Consider the following 15,270-nt stretch of genomic DNA (forward strand, 5'->3'; position numbering starts at 1 on the left):
TAGTTGTGTAGTATACTATTAAGGAGAGAAACCGGATTCTCATATTTTCCCTAACCCCTTGTATTTTTCAGTCCAGAGCACAACCACCAGAGGAGAACAAAAGGAAGCCAGTTTTGGGGAAATTTGGCAATCTGTTCACGGCAGGAAGAAGAAGGAACACCAGAAACGGGTTAGAGAGTCCCACTAGCTTAAATGCCAAGCCATCCTCTCCCAAAGATGTAGCATCTTCTAAACTCTCCGAAAGAGAGAATGAGAAGAGCAAGTCTCAGAGAAGCCAAACCAGGCACACAGAAGCGTGTGGGGAAGTCTCCCCGCAGGAGAAACTCCAGGAGCCGGAGGGTGAGCACTCTGAGAGCTGTGTCCCGGCAGCCCCTCCAGACGCCGAGCTGTCACCTTATAAAAGTGTAGCAGTAGCTGCTGTGCGGCAGTGCCATGAAAGTGATTCACTCCCATTAGAAACTCTGGAGGCAGAGGGAGAGACTTGCCCAGATGCCACCACCGCTGCCAAGCAGCTGCATTCCACGCCAGAGAATTCCTCCAGGCAAGAGAACGCAGAGGCGCCCGCCTGCAATCCGCGGGAGGACTCTTCGCCAGGCGCTGGCCTTAGGCAGGCGGCAGTCCCAGAGGAGCGGCTCGCTCACGGACTAGGCAAAGCCCCTGACGGAGCCGAAGGAAGCTCGCAGGGGGCCCTAGACCTGGGCGGCCAGCTCTCTGAGGACGCATCTGCTCTGTCAGGTGACCCTCCCGCCCAGGGCGCAGAGAATAGGGCCATCTCAGTGCAGGCCAACAGCAAAGCCGGGCCGGGAGGGCGCGCCCATCCCGCCAAAGTGTTAACTTTGGACATCTACTTGAGTAAGACTGAGGCGGCGCGGGTGGATGAGCCGGTCGTGATTTGTCCTGAGGTAGAAGACTGCAGTGAATCTGAGGACATGGAGAAGAGGTCCAGCGGCCGTAGGTCGGGGAGGCGGAGGAAGTCGCAGAAATCCATCGACTCCCCTGGCGCAGATTCCGCACTGCCCGAGAGCCCGGCGAGGGACGACGCGGTGTTCGACGACGAGGTGGCGCCAGTCGCCGCCGCTGAAAACGCGTCGGTGGAAAAGAAAGTGAAATCACCGCAGGCGGCCCCCGAAGGGGGCGTTGCCTCTAGCACGAACCCGGAGTCCAAAGCAAGTCCCGGCCCCAAAAGTCAGCCGCGAGGGGAGTCGGACCGGGGCAGACAGCAGCCCCCAGCCTCGTCCCCCACCAAGAGGAAGGGCAGGAGCCGCGTCCCGGAGGCTGTGCCCACCCCGCCCGCCAGCAGCCCGCGGGCTCCCGCCAAGGAGTCCCCCCCGAAGAGGACGCCCGCGCCCGACGCCGGCGCCGCTGCCAAGGGCGCCGCGGGGGAGAACGGGGAGGAGGCGGCCGGGGTGATCCCCCGAGAGCTCACGGTCAAGAGCAGCTCGCTACTGCCGGAGATCAAGCCAGAGCACAAAAGGGGCCCGCTCCCCAGCCACTTCGATGGCCGAGGAGAAGGAAGTCGAAGTAGAGAACCAGGCAGATCGGCAGGAGGTACTGACACCGACGGTTTGAGGCCCAGGAACCATTTCGGTGCGGGCAGGTCGACGGTGACCACCAAAGTGACGCTGTAAGTAACTGCGCTCAGAGTGCAGACGTACTGCGCCGCCCCTCTGAAAGACGCAGGGTCTTTGCATTTGTGGACGAACTGTGTGTGCATTTAATTTTCAGCTCTCTGTTGGATTTAAGATAGTGAAGGGCTGGTTTGCACAGTTATGGTTAAAATTTAGCAACCTAATCTGTTGTTAAATCCTGTTTTAAATAAGATGTAAGTTAAAATAAATGTGAAAGTAAGATATTCCGTGAAGCTCATTGTTTACAGAAATAATAGAGATTAGGCTACATGGTGAGACACGACCTCATTCTATTCTTCATTCAAAATGTACACCGAAATTCATAGGTGGAACATTCCCGTGAATTTGAGCAAACACTAACATGCTCAGTATAAACTTGACATGTGTGAGTTCAAGATCATTCACTTTTATGGAAATCAGTGTCTGCTTAAAGTTACAAAATCCAAATACAAGAATCTTCGTACTTCTTTCCCTTTATAATATTAGGGAGTCTGGTGATATTTTTGTCTCCAGGCTGCAAAATAACTTTCAGGTATTGAAATGAAGAAAGATAGGTGTTGTTTTTACTGGAAAAATATTTTCAAAATGAAAGGACACTTTAGAAGGATCAAGCCCAACAATAGATTGTGACTATTTGCTGTTCAGCTTGTTCATTTTACAAATATTTGTTGAGTACCTTTTATACATGGTATTGTGCTAGGTACTATGGGAAATGAAAAACAAATAAACCAACACCATGATTCAGTACATTGTCCTTGAAAAATGTATGGCCCCTTCTGGCACACTGAGATGCAGACAAATGATGATGTGAGGTGATGCCTAGTTAAATAGCCAAGTGGGTGCCACCATCTGTAAAAACAGGGCAAGTACAAGGGAGGAAGAAATCACTGTTGGTTTCTGGGGGGGAAGTAGGACTTATGATTTGATGATAAATGTGATTTGTGTAGGGTAACAGGATAGGGAGGGCACTCTATAAAACCGGTAAGATCCTCCCTAACCCAACGCTTCTGTCCTGTGCCCCTTCTGTCCCGTCCCCCCGCCTCCAATTAGCACATGTGAGAAATGAATATTTAATTTTTTCTTATATTCACACATTTATTAAGGGAGCTGGTATTTTCACAGCATTATCATTCTTGAACTGAATGGTTTCATTCTTATTATTTAAATTCTTGGATAAGTAAGCTTTAGAGTAAGGAAATCTGTTCAGTAAACACTTGAAAGGAAAATGTGCTTAATGAATAACTTGAGCTACCTCTTTAGCTGCCAACCTGGAGACTTTTGATATAGTCAGCTGTTTATTCTGTAACGGCAACCTTGGAGAAATGATCTGAGTGAATGATGTCCGTTATTTGTGGATCAGTGTGACGGAATATTAATTTTCAAACCTCCTACGTGTGAACCTTAGAGAAACCTTGCTGTGTTCTTGATTGAGCACGCTTCACCTTTCTTCCAATCAGAATACACCAGTAGAAAAACCAGCAATTTTACACTATTAAGAAGGGTAAACAGCAGAAAAGGGTCTTAGAATGCAACTTTCTTCATGGGCTATTTCCTGTAGTAGAACTAAACCAAGTCTTCTTCTCAGTACTGATTATTTTCTATCTAAAATTTTTCTTATTCAGTTTATTTAATTTTGTTTTTGCACAGTGCCTTGTACATGCTGAGTTCTTAAACTATGGAAGTAGAAAATTTGTAATTCTTTCTAGTCTTTTGACCCATTTCTGTTTGACTGATAGGGTTTTACAGACTCTTTAATTCTTACTATTGCTGTGTATCAAGTAAGGATGTTAGATTATTTTTTAAAATAACTTGAGACTGAAGTGTTAGAAAAACTATTGTATATTCCCTGAAAAATATTCAGTATGAAGCAACATGTTTCTTAATGTTAACTACTAGAAAGTTATTTCTTCAAATTCTCTTCAAGTTCAACCAATGTTGAATATTGAAATTTTTAGAATGGTATCTTTAGAATAAGGAGAATTTTCCTCTTACATTATCACTATAGCTTTTTAGAGTCCTGATTATTTCTCCCTCTCATGCTGTAATGAAGGCATTACATCATGAATTATAGAAGCCTTTCTTTTAGTCAGTCTGAACTAGGTTAATTGAAGTGACTCTTGGTAGCAGAACTTAATAGCACAGAAAGTATGGTTGTAAAATGTATTTTGATCTTGGTGTACATCTTTAATGTGCAGATGTGTGTTTCCTTAAGTTGCCTTGTTCAATATATACTAACCTATTAACGTTTTCTATTTACATCATAAGACACACTTGGATGTTTGACTTGAGTACTGTTCCTTGAGCTGATTGGTTAGAATTTTTTTAAACATCTATTTCCCTGGAATGTGGACAGCCTTCATTAACGGATCACATTTATTAGTTCCCAGTTTCTAATCATCTCACTGGTTTTAGGAGTTTATCTTAAGAAACGCTTTTAAGTTAGTTTGCTTGTAAATTTCAGATATGGGCCCGCAATGAGGGAACCTAGATAATTTATGGAGATAATTGGTAGAAGCAATGCCTGGGAGATATTTATGAGTTTATATCAATTTAGTATTTCAGTAAAATTAAAAAAAAAGAAAACGTAAATTCTCAATGCTGCAGCTGAGGAAGACTTGGTGATATCTAGCTGAGTTTCCTCATTTTATTCGGAAGAATAAGATGTCTCACCCAGAGTTATCCCACCTGTCCCTGCTGGAGGCATGAAGCAGCTCAGGCCCAAACCTCTTGAGGGCCAGTGTGTTCTCCACCTTTCCGTTCTCATTATTGAAGTGGCCTAAAGACTGATTCCTTTATGGTATGCATCTCATGTTATAAATCAGTAACTCCTAGAATCATAAAGCTAGAAAGAAACAGAGGAGGGCATTCAGGCATCATGCCCCCATCTGACTAGTCTAGTGGTTCTAGATGTTCATGACATCTGAAACAAGAGCACCTGCCTCCAAATCATGACCCTGTGGTTTACTCACAGGCAAGTTCCTTACCTTCTCTAAGTCTCAAGTCCTCATCTTACGCCATATAAAGCATTTTTCACATGCTTGGCAATCAGTGAAAGTTAGTGATTATTTCTCTCTTCTACTTACAACCATCTCCTTTTCTAAACCATTAGACCAATAATTTAGACTTTTTTAGACTTTTTTTTTTAGCTTTCAAACTCTTCTAGGAAAGCTTGTAGAGAGGTGATATGTAAAACTGACAAGTGAGAGTGAATCTGGTTGAAAGGAGGGTGGCTGGCCAATAGTCCCTATGCTTGGTCTCTATTACCCTCAGTCACAGTCCTTGAAGAGAACTTAAACTGTTCTTGTAAACATAATTTGGTAAAATATACATTCATATATATCTAGTTTTAACTGATAGAGAAGCAGAGTCCAGAGAGGTAAAAAAAACTTACCAAGTTCACACAGATAATTAGTGTGAGAGCCAGGAGCCAGCTAATGCTATACAGAGAACAATTTGTTTCTCAGAAAGAAAATACTATGTCCATTCAAAGGTTTATTATTTCTAATTGGGGGTAATCATACTCTAGAAATGTAATAGAAGAAGGGGGAGATTCCCTTTGCCCAAGAGATGGTGATAAAATCAACAATTGAATAATTGATAAATAAGTTATGATACATCCATATGATGGTCTTTTTCTTCTTCATATGATTGACTTTCATGCAGACATTGAGAAAACTTTTCAAAACCTTTTAGTAGCCTGAAAAATGTTAACTATAATATCAATTTTGTGTGTTTGTGTGTGTGTGGTACCAGGGCTGGGAGATTGAACCCAGGACCTTATATATGGGAAGCCAGTGCTCAACCAGTGAGCTACATTGGCTCCCCCCTCTGTAATATTAAGTGATCTCTTTTTTCTTTAAAAAGATAAATTACCAAGCTCTATAAATGGAATAATCCCAATTCTATAAAAAACATGTAACTTTGCATATTAAAAGAACTGGAGATGTACTAAAATGTTAGCAGGGATATTCTCTGGGTAGGATTAGGAGTGATTTTTCTTTTTTTATAAATTTTTCCAAATTTTCTATAGTGAACACATTTATATAATCAGAAAAATTTTGTGGTGGAAGGATAGGGGAAATAAAACACACAGAGGTCAATAATAGAAAAATATTTTTCATAATACAGTCTTTTAAAAAAATGTAAAAAAAGTTAGAGTAAAATAAAACTTACATAATTGATTCTTGGGGAAATCATTTATGTATTTAAAGTATGAGTGTGTAGTGAATATTTCAATTTCAATGTCCAATGTCCTTCATTCCTCATAATATTATCTTCCAACTTTAATGCCAAACAGTGCACATACATATTATGTAATAAACTTGTTGAGTGAATTAAACACCCTATATTCTTAGTTGTGCTATCATCTCCTCCCTCATGCACAAGCAAAACATCCATTAAAAATAGTTGATAGGGTATTTAGCATTTTTTAAGTTTCATTAAAAAACTACATAAAAGAAATCTTTTTGTTTTTCATAGTTTTATAAATAAATTAGTTTATGTGATCATTTTTTAAAGCTAGGTTTATAACTTTATCTTACTGCTTTCTTCTTGTAGCCCTGCCAAGCCCAAACACGTGGAACTAAACCTGAAAACCCCTAAGAATCTTGACAGTTCGGGAAATGAGCATAATCCGTTTAGCCAGCCAGTTCATAAAGGAAACACTGCAACCAAAATCTCCTTATTTGAAAACAAACGGGCAAACAGTAGCCCACGACACATAGACTCTCGAGGCGTGAGGAACATTCCTGCTTCTAATAAAACATTTGTTGGGCGGGCAAAACTGAATTTAGCCAAAAAAGCCAAGGAAATGGAGCAACCTGAAAAGAAAGTAATGCCAAACAGTCACCTGAGTAGTGTGCTAGTGAAGGAAACCTCTGCAGAAACCAAAGTTATTCTCCCTGAGGAGGAGATTCTTCCCGTAACCAGGAGTCCCAGTGTAGGAGGAGAGGAAGGAGGTCTTACCAAGGATCAAGCCCTTGGTTCTCATCTTAACCAAGGTAATAAAGTAGATGTGCAAACAGATGCTGGCTGCCCATCAGAGTCAGGGGTTACTGCTCTGATTCCTGGCAAGGACCCTAAGCTCTTGGGACAGGATGACTTGAAGGCTACCAACAGTCAAAGACTTGTACTTGAAAATCTGACTGATGTGGCACAAGACATTCCTGTCATTCTTGATACCAAAGATTCACCTCTGGTAGCCATCCCAAAGCCACAAGATGCATTCTCTGACTCACAGCCCCCAGCTGAGACATCGAATGGGCCTTCTCTGTCACTGCCTGCACCCATTCCTGTGGATGTTCCCAAAGACACATGTGCTCAAGCTCCCATAAGCAGTTCCCTGTGTGCTGACCTAAAAGTGTCAGAAAACCGTAATGGATGTATGTTACCAATATCTCATCAGAATAATGAGAAAATGCCCCTCTCCAAACTTGGGGAAGGAGAAGGAGGAAAAGTAAACCCTCCTTTGTCCATGGAGCCCAGCCCAGAAACTGAGGGAAATGAGTGTCCTTCCAAGGTCCTTGTCCAGGTCAGGTCCTTCGTGCTCCCTGTCGAGAACACACAGGATATAAGCTCCCAGATCATCTCAGATAGCTCTGAAGTTAGAGAAGTGCAGTTGCCAAGTTGTCACAATAATGAACTTGAAGTGGTTTCTCTTGCAAGCTGTGCTCCCCAGAAAGAGGAAGTACTGGGCAATAAGAACGCATCATCTGATCACACTCATCACAAAGAGGAACACGGGGCAAATCCTAGCCTGCAAGCCCTGCTGCCAGAATCAGAGAAAACACTGCCTGTCCAGGCCGAAAGTCAGGACAATGGGACATCCCAGACAGCTGAACCCAGCCCTACCAATTCTCCTTGCAGCAGAAAGCATTTAGAAGCTCCACCAAGGCCCGATCACAGTGTCATGAATGGCCAGGAGAGCCCTGCCAGCCTTTTGAATATTTCTGCGGGGAGCGACGATAGTGTGTTTGATTCTTCTTCTGATATGGAAAAATTCACTGAAATTATAAAAAAGATGGATAGCTCCATTTGTGTGCCCCAGAAGAAAAAGAGGGCCAGGGTGCCAAACTCTCCTGTCCCTCACTTTGCCATGCCTCCTATTCACGAAGACCATTTAGAAAAAGTGTTGGACCCCAACGTGTTTACCTTTGGTTTGGGGAAGAAAAAGGAAAGCCAGCCGGAGATGTCACCAGCTTTACACTTGATGCAGAGCTTTGACACAAAATCCAAACTGAGACCCAAACGTGCATCAACTGAACAGAGTGTCCTCTTGAAGTCCTTGAACACTAATGGGAAAAACGAACCTGTGGTGGCTCTAGAAATAAATGATAAAGAAAATAAGGACATCACAAATGGTGGAGTTAAAAGATCTAGGCTAGAAAAAAGTACTCTTTTCTCAAGCCTGTTATTTTCAAATTTACCACAAGACAAAATCTTTTCTCCCTCTGTGACATCAGTCAATACCATGACCACATCTTTCAGCACTTCTCAGAGCAGTTCTCTTTCTCGGTCTTCAGTGTTACAGCCCAAAACTGAGGGTGCCCCACCCTGTGGTTTGGACAAAGATCAGCCAAATCTTCCACCCAGCAGCTCATTAAAAGTCTTCAATTTCAACTCATCAGATGCATCTCATACAGGTTTAAAAAGTCCAAGCTACATGGAAAAACATCTGCAAAAAGAGGAAACCAAAAGAAATCTGGATTCACAAAGCAACCTCCACTTACCAGAAACGCCATTTTCTGAATCTTCAAAACTTAAGAACCATGATGATACAGAAAAGACTAATCATGTTGAAAGTGTTCTTAAACCGAACTTGCCAAACTATGGAAACAATGACACAGACTTCATGGGTTTTTTTAAATCCAGCCGGTTTGACCCAAACATTTCTTTTTCTGGATTGTCATTATCAGACACATTGGTAAGTAACAATGCATTATGATTGATTTGGGATTTTTATAAAGTGGGAGGAAAGAGGGCCGATGAGCAATTCATGTAATTCTTTTGCAAATGGTTATGCTTGTGTGTGCATTTTCTATTCATTCAGCACATATTTGAAAACCTATGTGTAAGTGACTGTTAAGGTTCAAGAAGTGCTAAGAATCTGTTCTCAAGGCATTCGTGGTCTAGCAGGAGAAAATAAGCTACATAGGCTTTAAGGCACTTGTGAATTTATTATTATGAAAGGTGTTGATAAAGTGTTTTGAGAGTTCAGAGACAGACAAGAGGCTTTTTCTTATCTAGTTCTGCATAGAAACACTAATACTATACCAGCAGTCAGCCTAGAATTTTGAAGATTAGGAAGCATCTTCCTCTGTCTGGAAAGGCCCCAGCCAAGGAATCTTATTCTTAATCTCTTCCCTTTGCACTGTGATATTCACTCTTTTTTTTTTTTTTTTAAGATTTATTTTTTATTTCTCTCTCTTCCCCCCCCACCCCCCGCCCCAGTTTTCTGCTCTCTGTGTCCATTCGCTGTGTGTTCTTCTGTGACACCTTCTATCCTTATCAGCGGCACCCGGAATCTGTGTTTCCTTTTGTTGTGTCATCTTGTGTCAGCTCTCCATGTGTGCAGCACCATTCCTGGGCAGGCTGCACTTTCTTTCGCGCTGGGTAGCTCTCCTTACAGGGGCACTCCTTGCATGTGTCAGTGCTGCGCATGGGCCAGCTCCACACGGGTCAAGGAGGCCCGAGCTTTGAACCGTGGTGTGGTAGGCGGATGCCCTATCCATTGGGTCAAGTCCGCTTCCCCTGTGATATTCACTCTTAATTCCCATAAGTAGCAAAAGTGTTTAACCCATGTTACTGAGAAAATATTTTCTCTTTATTTGAAATTAGTTTTCATCAGGGAAATACTTTGCCTGCAAACCTATGGGGAGTACAAATTTAGTTTACACTGGATCTTTTCTCTAAGGTTAAAATGGAGATGACAGCAAAATATGATTTTTTAAAAACCTTATTTTGAAATGATTTCACACAGGAAAGCTATAAACATAAAACAAATAGTACAAAGAATTCCAATATACTCTCTATCCAGATACCTAGATTTGCCACCTCTTAACATTTTGTTGCATTTGTTATATCTTTCTATCATCATGTATTTTTTAAACATTTGAGAATAAGTTTCATTTTTCATGCTCCATTACCATTTAATACTTCTGTGTATATTTCCTCAGAACAAAGATATTTACTTATTTAACTACATTGAGCACAGTTATCAAAATCAAGAAATTTAACATTGATATAAATCCTTCAGTTTATATTGCAATTTTTTCAATTGTCGCAGTAGTATCCTTTAGGGCATTTTCTCCTTCATTATTAGATCCAGTCCAGATTCATGTATTGCATTTAATTGTCATTGTCTCTTTAGGCTCGTCTCTCTTTAAATTGTGCTATTGTACAACATGAACTTTCTCATCTCAACCAGTTCCAAGAATACAATTTCATGGCATTAGTAACATTCATATTGTTGTGCCACTATCACCACCATCCATTATCGAAACTTTTCTGTGACTCTAAACTGAGACCTTGCACCCACTCACTATATGTTAACTCCCCAATCCACCTCCACCCTCCTTTAAAAAAAATTTTTTTAGTTTTTACTTTTAAAAAAATTTTTTAAAAAGATTTATTTTTTATTTCTCTCTCCTTCCCCCCCATTTTTCCACTCTCTGTGTCCATTTGCTGTGTCTTCTTCTGTATCCACTTGTATTGTCAGCAGCCCTGGGAATCTGTGTTCCTTTTTGTTATGTCATCTTGCTGCGTCAGCTCTCTGTGTGTATGGCCCCACTCCTGGGCAGGCTGCACTTTTTTCGCACGGGGCAACTCTCCTTGCAGGGCACACTCCTTGAACATGGGGCTCCCCTACATGGGGGACATCCCTGCGTGGCACGGTACTCTTTGCGCGCACCAGCATTGCAGGTGGGCCAGCTCACCACATGGGTCAGGAGGCCCTGGGTTTGAACCCTGGACCTCCCATGTGGTAGGTGGACGCTCTATCAGTTGAGCCAAATCTGCTTCCCTTCCTCCACTCTCTCTATCCCCCAGTCCCTGGTAAGTTGTACTTTACTTTCTGTCTCTGAATTTGCATGTTCTAGTTATTTCATACAATATCTGTCCTTTTGTATCTGGTTTATTCCACAGCAAAATATGATTTTAAAGAACAGTTATGAAGATTTCTCCATCTTTTATCTGAATGCCTGTGGTTTTTTTTTAAATTTTGTTTTTGATGTGATTTTGTGCCTTTTTGTTGGCAAGGGAGGGAGGACAATGAAAGAAGAAAGGAAAATATAAAGTTTTGAGGTTAGCTCTGCCAGCCCAGAAACTTGGGTATCTCTCCTTAATCCTGTGGCCTACCCTGTCAACAGACTGTCTGGCAAGTGTAGACCATGATTCAATACAGTTTATCAGGCACAAAATACCGTGTGCCCTCCCTGTGTGTGTAAGGCACACGACAATGTGTTTCAATTTTGGCCTATTACAGAGTGTAATTTTGGTACCTCTTTAAAAATGTCTAATTGGATTTCTAGCAGAGCTTGGATCTCCTTTTTCATGTGATTTCATCAATCAGTGGGCTGCAAACTCTTTGGTCTCTTTTATACTCTTATTTTTATTTTATTTTCAGCATAACACTTTCAGCTGGGGTAGGTGATCCTGAGTTATTTTTTCACCAGGAAAATGCTTCCTTGAGTTAGTTATAAAGAGCTTTTGTTTTTTTGGTTATGCCTTTTGCTCTGTGCTATATTAGAAGTTAACTCTGAGAAAATTTTAAAATGCAATGATACTCAAACATACATCCCATTAGTCATCATCAGTGATGTCTGCACGTGTCATGGAGCCTCTGGGAAACTCCACTGCACTGGTGGGAGAAAAGGGTGAAAAAGGCAAATAACCTGTCATTATTTGACAATCATTTCAACTCTTGGATTCCCTGAAGGATCTTGGAACCCCCAGGGATGTCTGGACCATACTTCACAAACCACTGCTGTAAACAAAATTGAATCTGCACTCAAAAGTCAGGAGGTTCTTAAGTACTTCTCTCAAGCACGTTATTTCCACTATCCACTTCACATTCATTACAGCCATGTTCATTCTTTTTAATCATTCTTGGCTAACTGTTTCTCTTATTTGACAAAGTCCTTGACTGGGCCTGGCAACAAAATACATAGACTTTCCTTAAAAATTCCCTTGGAAACCACACCGAGTGGAGTAAAAGGGAGAAACAAAGTGTTGTATGTGTTTTCTAGGTCCTTTATGGAGCCTAAAGGCTGTTTTTTTTCCCCCTTTAATTTTTGTTTTCCTTTAGGTCCTGGGTTTTGTTGACTATATAGGTAGTCTGACTTTTATGCCTTGCCTGAATTTTGTTTCAGATTTTGTTTTTCAGCATTGCTACCTCTAATATGTATAAACAAATATATGCCATTTTAATCTCTAGGAAGGCTCTAGGTGTCTTCCCAAGCTCTTTCAGGTCTGTTCTACTCTGTACTGATGCAGTAAAGCACCATCAGATCAGAGGCAGTGCTTAGAGGAGGCATCCTGGTCAGCATTGAAAGTAGTCCACGTTTTGCAATACTTTTACGTGTGTAATTAGTGTTTTCATTATAATGCATTTCTGGTTTTACTGGTTTTGTTAGATGCTTCTGAAAATGTTTAGTTTTGGAACCAAATAAAATTAATTTTATCCCTCAAAAAGTAGTGAATAGGTATACTATATGCAATGTACACTGTGACATATACCATAAATGCTTTTATTTAGATTGGTAATTGTTTTATGATGGTAGATGTAACTATGAAAAACCATATTTATAGATTCAGATAGGGTATATATATGAGCACATGATGTAGCTCATTTTAGACAAGTGGTTAAAATGTAATTTCTCTATTTCGGATTATACTGGGATCATACTGAGATAATTTGAATTATAATGATAGCTGGGTTCTTATTCTGTGAACTGACATAAAACATGAGCCCTGAATTTTCTAGCATTGGTGGCAGTATCCTAGACAGTTAAATGAGGAGAAGTGGAAATGGCAAGTTCAATTAGAGGAAAAAAGGGAGCTCTTCATTTAATAGTATAAAGCTAAAGGGAGTTTTAATACAACCTTGGCATCAACAAATATGCTTTAAACGATAAATTTTGAGGGAAATATAATCTTACTTAAAGGATTGTAATTATTTGTTACATTTTTGTTCATCTGATTACAGACTTTTAGAGGAAGTATCCAGAATAAAATCAATCCCCGGCCTGGAAAGGTAAGATTGTTTTCTAATTCTAGTCTCTATTTAATTTTGGTACAATAAAATGTAACAAAGTGTGATACCACTCTCATTTTCTTGTAGGTTGTGATATATCGTGAACCCGATGTCTCCGAGGATTGCATTGAAGTTTTCAGTGACATTCAGGATTGTAGCTCTTGGAACCTTTCTCCAGTGATACTCATCAAAGTCGTCAGAGGCTGGTAAGAATGACATTTTGCATTCCTGACTTATGGGGCTTAATATTTTACTTTTTTGGTCCTCAGTACTTAATTAAAATTATGCATTTTGCAATATAAAGGGCAGAAAATGCTTCTCATACTTAGTATTAAAAGTAATTCATATTTTAAAAGATGTTTTAAAATCATGTTTCTGATTATAGGAATAATACATGTGTATTATAGACAAATCAGAAAAGTGAAAGAAGCTTCTTTTCCCCACATAGTATTTTTTTTCATTAACATTTTTTTATTAAAGTTAACAGATAACATAGAATGTTACATTAAAAAAACATAAGCGGTTCCCATATAACCCACTCCCCACCCACCACCTCCATCATTTTTGTAAATTGTATTTTTTGAAGATATATACATCACAAAAAAGGTTACATTATAAAAAACTTAAGAGGTTCCCGTATACTCCCCATCCCCCCACCCCACTCCTTCCACAGCTGCATAGTATTGTTTTCATCTAATGATATGCCAGGGTCTGTAGTATACTTTTGGTTTATGACTTTTACTTATAAACTCCTCTGAAATAAAAAGGGTAGATCTCTAAACTTCTTTGAACTAAAAACAGGTCGATTGCTAAAACATTTATGGGTTACAGAATTAGTAAGTTTTTCTTTGGTTTCTCCTAAGTAAATATGCAGCATATTTCTTATTAGGTTTTTAGATATTGTAATACATTTTCCCATCTTTTCTACATATTCTTTAGGAAAAATAGCATTACCTTTTTTTTTTTATTCATTTTTAAAAAAATATTGCATTCAAAAAGCATTACCTTTTGAGTCTTTGATTTGCAGACTTTGCAAATTGCACTAAAATTTTTAAATAATTTTGTTTTTTAATTAAACAACTTCCTTTCTTTTGTATGTTTGTTGACTTCTCTCTTTCCTTGAAGTGTATGCACTTAAGAACAGCACTTCAGTGTGTCTATATGAGGTTTTTCTTTAGTGTTTGGATATTGTTGCAGAGAATATTTTCCACTAACATGCATATAGTCATTTATATCAGTGTATCCCTTGATATGGCTTAACGGATATGGTAAGTTAAAATAAAAACCCTTAGGAGAACTGTTGTCTCCCAGTATAAGGAGAAAAGAACACTACAGTAAAAGCTCATTTATCTGACATATTACCATTCACAAATCTCTACTAATTGGCAATTCCCTAGACCATTAATAGCTCTATAGCTTTCATATTTATGACTGCAAAGTTCTCTTAGATCCTGATATTGTTCTTAAATTATAGAGGCTTAATTATGCCCAGCAGTAACTTTTTAGTTTTAGGGAGAGTTTACGTTGTATTAATTGCTAGAAAATTAGTCATCTGTATATGCTGTAGATATGATGTATTATCCAGAATATTTGAGTAATCAAAACCTCTCTCACAGGGCGGCTAATAGTTTTGCTGTGTTTTATACTTAGTTGGGTTTTGTACGAGAAATCAAATTTTGAAGGGCACTCTGTCCCTTTAGAAGAAGGAGATTTGGAACTTTCTGGTCTCTGGGGAATAGAAGAAGTTGTGGAAGAAAACAATGAAGCAGAGTCTGCTAAGCCTGTGGTGATTGGTTCAATCAAACATGTGGTACAGGTAGGTTATGGGGAACTCGGATTTCATTGATTCATTCAGCAAATTTTTGTTGAATGCCAGGGGCTATTCTTACCCTAAGGAAAATGTTCATTTTATGAAATAAGTGATTGGAAAAAATATTTCATTGGTGCTTATGGATATTTTTTCTCTAAGTATTTGTATATTTTAAATAGGTGAGAAAAGAAACATTGGTCTAATTTAATTGAAGTATTTTCATAATAAAAGCCTTATGGTAAATTACCAGTATACATCACCCTCTCACTCATGGGCCTCCCATCTCCATCTCCTGGCTTAGATGCATTCTATATGAATAGCTCTTTCTGTTATTTAATTTTCTGGTTGCTGCCATGAGTTCAGGTTACTTTGAGTGACTTAAAGGTATTCTACTTAGGAAAAAACAATCTAAAAATAGTTTATAGTTTAACTCTGGGATTTCATGTGGGTTTTAAAAACCTAGATATTTAGGCCATTATGTATTGGGTAAAATTTCTTGATTCCTTATGAATGAAGAATGTGTATGTATCTTTCTTTATGGCTTTTTGGATTTTGATGATTCTTTACCTTCTAAAAATGTA

At 39.7% G+C, this 15,270-nt stretch overlaps 1 protein-coding gene across 2 annotated transcripts in view; it reads left to right on the forward strand.

The window, feature by feature from the left end:
• Positions 1 to 15,270, forward strand: part of CRYBG1 (crystallin beta-gamma domain containing 1) — a 228,517-nt gene that overhangs the window by 165,709 nt on the left and 47,538 nt on the right. For both annotated transcript variants that reach the window (XM_058307215.2, XM_058307216.2), the window contains 5 exons: positions 72 to 1,624; positions 6,186 to 8,550; positions 12,832 to 12,879; positions 12,967 to 13,085; positions 14,530 to 14,695. In XM_058307215.2, the coding sequence (XP_058163198.1) occupies positions 72 to 1,624; positions 6,186 to 8,550; positions 12,832 to 12,879; positions 12,967 to 13,085; positions 14,530 to 14,695 (4,251 nt within the window). The remainder of the gene's footprint in view (positions 1 to 71; positions 1,625 to 6,185; positions 8,551 to 12,831; positions 12,880 to 12,966; positions 13,086 to 14,529; positions 14,696 to 15,270) is intronic.

This window comes from Dasypus novemcinctus, chromosome 11 (genome assembly GCF_030445035.2).
Source record: "Dasypus novemcinctus isolate mDasNov1 chromosome 11, mDasNov1.1.hap2, whole genome shotgun sequence".
Classification (NCBI taxonomy): domain Eukaryota; kingdom Metazoa; phylum Chordata; class Mammalia; order Cingulata; family Dasypodidae; genus Dasypus; species Dasypus novemcinctus.